This window comes from Saccostrea echinata, unplaced genomic scaffold, assembly GCF_033153115.1.
Source record: "Saccostrea echinata isolate AGI-Se365-2 ecotype Australia unplaced genomic scaffold, CSIRO_AGI_Sech_v1 ptg000002l, whole genome shotgun sequence".
Classification (NCBI taxonomy): Eukaryota; Metazoa; Mollusca; class Bivalvia; order Ostreida; family Ostreidae; genus Saccostrea; species Saccostrea echinata.
In genome coordinates this window covers 28,262,295-28,268,772 of record NW_026889751.1, presented here as the reverse complement: position 1 = coordinate 28,268,772, position 6,478 = coordinate 28,262,295, and the positions used below count along the sequence as shown (strand labels likewise).

General features: G+C 35.1%; 1 protein-coding gene across 1 annotated transcript; it reads right to left on the bottom strand.

Annotated features, from left to right (window-relative positions):
* Positions 1–2,042: 2,042 nt before the first annotated feature.
* LOC133202318 (uncharacterized) lies at positions 2,043–5,193 on the bottom strand. The gene is made up of 2 exons (XM_061338118.1): positions 5,066–5,193; positions 2,043–3,755 (listed from the first exon to the last, which is right to left on the bottom strand). The coding sequence occupies exons 1-2, from the start codon at positions 5,068–5,070 to the stop codon at positions 2,687–2,689; spliced, it is 1,074 nt and encodes a 357-aa protein (XP_061194102.1). The 5' UTR covers positions 5,071–5,193; the 3' UTR covers positions 2,043–2,686.
* Positions 5,194–6,478: the final 1,285 nt, after the last annotated feature.

Sequence of the window (6,478 nt, the reverse complement as noted above, 5' to 3'; positions counted from 1 at the left end):
ATAAAATAAATAAAATTAAAAAAAAAAAAATAAAATAAAATAAAAAAGCAGGATTATTATTTTCCTTCAACTGTTTATCAATATCATAAAAAAATTAAAAATGTTAATTAACACTTTTTTTTCAGTAAATTGAACGATTCGAAATGAGTTAATTGTTTTGTGAACAATTGGTAGGCAGACGTAAGTTTACAGGCACGTAACCTCTTTTCTCAAGGGGGAGGGGGGAGTTCAGAAATATAACTAACAAAAAAGAGAAGGTAAATCGAAGTTAATTTCACAAAACTCCAAATTCGTACATTGTGGGGGGGGGGGGTCCGACTCTCATGTTACCTACATAAAAAATGGATGTAATGTAACAACGTGCGAGGGCTTATTCATACTGCAATAAAAAGTGGATGAGGGGCACAGGCGCTTTTTTCATACAGTACACTAGTTTACTTCTATATAATAATACGTTGTTATGATTATGTTATTGTATAGTAGTAAACAAGCGTACTGTATGAAACAAGCGCCTGTGGGGACAGGGATGCAGCCGGCCTTTGAGGGAAATTTTCTAAAAAGTAGACAGCAAAAGACTCTTCTCGCAAGGGGGGGGGGGGGCTATCGTACTACAGGGCCTGGTTAAATCTGACATTTAGAGTGTTCAAAATGTCTATTGCGATCATTCACAATTATGCGTTCAATAAGTAATGTTATATATGTGTTACGTTATATATACAGTGGTCATAAATAATTTTGTAACGCGTGTGACACGTCAGGTAGCATGTATACGTTATCCCATTACGGAAAAAAATACACATATTGTACGTTAAATCATACGTTAACACCACAGGTACATGTATGTAGCATCGTCTTTTAATTCAAAGTGCAAGGGGGGGGGGGAATTGATATCTGAAAAAAAAAACTTTGACAAGCACAAAGAAAACCTATTTCCTGGGGGGGGGGGGGGGTGTATTCATTGACTTGCATTCTGTCTATAGTGTAAGTGTATTCAGTATAAGTTAGATTCTGTCCCATATTCAGTAAATTAGATTCTGTCCCTACTGTGGTGCTAGGTTATATTCTGAACTTAGTGTGGTGTTAGTGTATTCAGCATCTTAGATTCTGTCCCTAGTGTTATGTTAGTATTTTCAGTGAGTTAGATTGAGTCAATGTGTGCCATTAGTGAATTCATTGACTTAGATTCTGCCTGTAGTGTGGCGCGGTCCCGTAGGAACAGTTTCACTTTGTGGGGGCACATCCATACATTTTCAGTTGGGGGGGGGGGGGGGCTATCAACATGATCAACTATCAAAAATTCCTTGACAAGCAAAAAAAAGGTCATCAAACTTTATTATTGAGGGGACACAAGCATATAGTAGCTGTTTTCTATAGTATTCTATGTAACGGCAAAATAATTGGGGGGGGGGGGGGACACACCCCCTCCCCTGTTCCTATGGCCATGTGTCATAAGTGTATTCAGTGACATGTTCTGTCCCTACTTTGATGTTAGTGTATTCAGTGACTTAGATTCTGTCTGTAGTGTGATGTTAGTGTATTCAGTGACTGAGATTCTGCCTGTAGTGTGATGTTAGTGTATTCAGTGACTTAGATTCTGTCAGTAGTTTGGCATTAGTGTATTCAGTGACTTAGATTCTGTCTGTAGTGTGGTTGTTAGTGTATTCAGTGACTTGTATTCTGTCTTTAGTGTAGTTGTTAGTGTATTCAGCATTTTTTCTCTGTCCATCAGCAATATTTGAGTATTCTCCAACTTGAGTTGCTATATGGTGGCAGTTTATTCAGTGACTTATTTCTGCATCTAGTCCTTTGTTTTATGCTAAACATGGTGAAAACAAGGTGAGACATATTCGTAGCATTTTTATTTTTCCTCCTTTATGTGAGATAATTTGAATTCATATATTACACCTGTACAAATGGTACACATATGTATACAACTCATTATATCCAACTTTCCTAGACAAGTATAACAATCAAACATATGGAAATGAAATACATAGCCATTTATGAATAAAATGAATTACACTTAAAACAATGAAGGGTAACATAAATACAGGCAACAAGTTTATGACTTTTTTCTTGATTAAGATGACAAACTTTTGTATTGAATACGAAAAATAAGATAATAAAAAGCTTTCTTCACAATTAAAAGTTTTCTCAATAACTAACAACTTTTCTTCCCTGAAAAAGATTTTGAAAAATATAAAAAAAACTTCTCGACATCATCCTAAGGTGCTTGATAAAATTTACAAAGTACATAAAAAGAAAACATAAAATGCATATTGAAAACAGAAGAAAAAATATTGCATGTGAGACTGAACACAAGACAGAAAGGAAACTGAGATCAACTTTAAGAGGAAACAAGAAAACATCCTTATAAAACAAATTTATAATTAACGTGCTGCATCACTTCATTTCATATATGTGTAGTAGTGTTTGAAATACCAGTAAGTTAAAATCAAAATCTTCAATACAAAAAAAAAACTGTTGTCACAAAAATAGCACCTTTGAATTAAAGGCAGATATTTTTTTTTCATTATTTAGCCACACATAGACAAGTTTCCAAATTTTCTCCAAAAACAATATCCACATAAAACACTGTTGAACAGTGCAGATTTCCCTTACGTTAAATAAAAGAGAGCTGGATTCCTATGAGAAATACCATATTGTTTTATTTTTAATGACAAGATTAAAAGGCAACTTCATTGAGGTTAACAGTCCCTGAGGTACAGAGTTCATCCATGTCTTGAATCAGAAGGTAGCGCTTCAGAGACTCTGGAATGGGATAGGGTAATTCCTCGATAGCTGCTGGAACAGGACAGGTTACGTGTTGTCGGAACGAGGCCCGCGAGAGGTGTACAAGTGATAGGGGTGTCTTCATCTGCTGTATCAACCACTTACCCAGGTGTGGACAGGACCTGGAAATGTGGTACACATTAGATCTCCGCCACACCCAGCCTGCCGCGATGGTGTACATGATCAGTTTGTAAAACGTGTTGAATTTATTCCTGCGGGACTGCCAGTAGGATTCCATGTAATAAAACATCGAGTTCACGATAAACTCCAGCTCTGATGGAGGAGCAATCTTTAACAATTTAATGCTAAAATCTGACATGTTCATAAAAATGGGATCAATAGGGTCCACATAGATGGGTTGATGACGATGTAATTTCTGAAGAAGGAGTTCATGAAACATGGTTGAATTTGAACACTCCAGGGCTGCAGCAATGAGATTATGTAGAAACTGATCATCCTGGTACTTAAAAGCTGTCCGCACTATGTACATCATGGCATCTTTACACATAGGTTCTGCATTAGCCCTCATCAACAGCTTGATTATTTCCCAACAAATGGAATGTCTTGGTTCCAGACGATTGTCAAAAGCAGTTATTAGGGCCATATCAAAGGCAGAACAATTGTTAACATTGAGGCAGTTCTTCAAACACGACTCACAGTTCACTATCACTTGGACACACTCTATGTGGCTCAGTTTAACAGCTAGGATAAGTGCTGTTTCTTTTTTCTCATTGAGTTCTACATTTACATCAGCTTTAGTTAGACTAATAAACTTTTCTAATTCTTCATGGTCATTATTTATGATTAAATTTTCTAGTTGGAGGGCTGTAGAAGACTGGGCAGAGTTGTTTTCTCCTGGGTTTTTTTCCACCAGGTGGGGCTCTGTTAGATTTGGCATGCAGTGAGTTGGCCAGAGACTGTGACCTTTGACATTGTGATTACCCATAATCCAGCCCACCCATCTGAAACAAATTAGCAATCAATATGAAGACAAATTCGTACATCAGAAACCCAGAGGTCTCTGATAAGATGGTAACTCTACCATGTCTACTGGTCTAAACTTATCATAATTTAGGAGAAATGTTTAACTTATTTGATGTATTTTGTTTTTGAATTTTACTAGTTTCTCTGTGAAGACACAACATTCTTCTTTTAAATCAGACTAAAAAGAGAAACATAATAAGATATTCTTAAGTACCAGTACTAGTTTGCTACAATCATAAATTTATGCACTGAGATATGATCTAGATGTACCTCTATTTGTATTACAGTGAAACTTGGCTACAATGAAGTCACTGGGACCTCGAATTCAACTTCCTTAAAACTGAGATTCCTTATATCCATAAAGAGAACATAGTAACAAGAGGCCCATGGGACACACGCTTGTTTGAGTCAATATGGCCAGATGATTTTTTTCTCCTATATATTCCTATGTAAAACTTTGATCCCCTGTTGTGACCCCACACTATCCCCAGGCATCATGATTTGGAACAAAGCTGAATCTACACTACCTGAGTATGCTTCCATATCAGTATGACTATGGTTTTGTTGTTCTTGAAAAGAAGATTTTTAAAGATTTCTTCCTTTATATTTTTTGATCCCCCATTGTGGCCCTACCATACCTCCAGGTGTCATGATTTGAACAAATTTGAATCTTACTACCAGTATACATGTAGTAGTAGTACATATGTATGAAGCTTTCACACTTTTCTGGCCCAGTGGTTCTTGAGATGATTTTTAAAAGATGCCAACAAATTTTCACTAATTCTTAACTGTAATTATCTATAGCTACCCTGGGAAAAGGCTGTGACCCTTCAATTGAAAAACTTAAATCCCCTTCAATCAAGAATGCTTTGTGGTATGACCCAATGGTTCTGGAGAAGAAGTACCTGGTAACAAATGTAAAAAGTTTACACAGAGACGGATAAAATGTGATCAGAAAAGCTCATTTGAGTTTTCAGCTCAGGTGAGCTAAAAAGTCGCCAAGGGGGTTCATAAAAAAATTCTTTAAAACCGAGATTTCCTTATTTAACTGAGTTCTTTATAACTGATGTTTTACTGTAATTTTATTGGTACGAAGCTAAAACTGAAGGCATACGAAATTTCTAACATTACCCTATTTTCAATGACCTTGGTAACACCATTCATCCAAATCAAAAAGTTAAAAAGGTTAAAAAACTTAAAAGTTAAAAGGTTTAGAGAATCTCATAAATCCTTTAAATAAATGAATCATGAACAAGGCAAAAATACAGATCCCTGAAATTTTACTTACATCATTCAGTTGACAAATTTGGTAAATGTTCTAAGAAGAGTAGTGATGACTTTATGAATCAATCCTTGCACAGATGTCAGCCAGCTTAGTGGACAAAATTGTGGACAACCTCACCTATAATAAACAACCTATAATAAAAAAGAAGTGTCCATGAAACAAAAATAATGCCAGCAGAATTTCTTATTTGAGTTTGATCTTGACCTTCACAGTACATGAATATTAGAGTACAGCAAAAAAAATATGGCTGTTATGTTTACAGTTGTCAAGGTCAAGTCACGAAGAAGCAGTGAAACAGACAGACATGCAAGCCACTGAAAACTGAATTTAATACCCAGGATTCAAATAGCCTGGAGGGGATTTAAAAGGTTTTTTTTTCTAAAATGGAATTCAAATTATCAATGCTATTAACTGAATAAGCTTTTCTTGATGTTTTTAGCTACTTTATTTGGTAAGCTCAATTTTTACTGATAGCTGGACTTACAGACAAACAATAAGATGATGTATGCTTAAGGAAGCTCTAAAAACTAATGAAAAATGTTTTTTGGACTTTGAGAAAATTCACTGTATCATTTAAAGGTGCACATACTGAGTTTATCTACCTCATTTTCAACATAGAGTACATGCTATATTTCTCCAGGAAAAATGTTCAAAGACAATGAAGTACAAGAGAATACATGCAAAAATGTTCTTTAATTACTTTATCTTAATACGTTCCATTTCCACTATGGAAGAGTTATACTTCTTAGTGCGCTTTTTTGTGAAAAAGTCGGAAAATGTACAAATCTCGCGGGATTTCTGGGACAAACGTAACGTAAACGTAAACAATATGTTGAATGTCGATGAACAAATCCTAAGAAAATGCAAATGAAATATTTTATTGTTCTGGACTTTATATACATCAAGAGTAGGAATGACAACGATATCAATTTATATCTATTGTTGATCGTATGTATCTATTTATCGTATGGTACATCTAAATACAATACACATGCCTCGGAAATATCGTATTTTTTATTAATGGATGATAAATTTAGGGTTCTTGCTCTGTTACATATGTCTTTTAGTTCTTCTATTCTTTAATTGGAATGACAAATACATTTAACATTTAAAACTGGATTGAGATTGGCATGTTTTGTATTATCCGCTGTCCCAGTCAGACGACCAAACACGCCTCTAATTTTGAAGAGTTCACTAATGGAAATAGAACGTATTGATCTGTATACTGTTAGGAAGACAATTATCTGTTTCAAATTGTGTCATTTACTGTACATTTGTTCATCAAAGGGTAGATCACTCTAACTGCAGAAAACTACCAGGTAATTAGAATTCTTTGGTGAGCAGTGTTTAGAGCTTCCTTAACATTTTGTTTGTAGTAAACAATATTCGCACCAACTTAACTCGGTGAAACTTAAC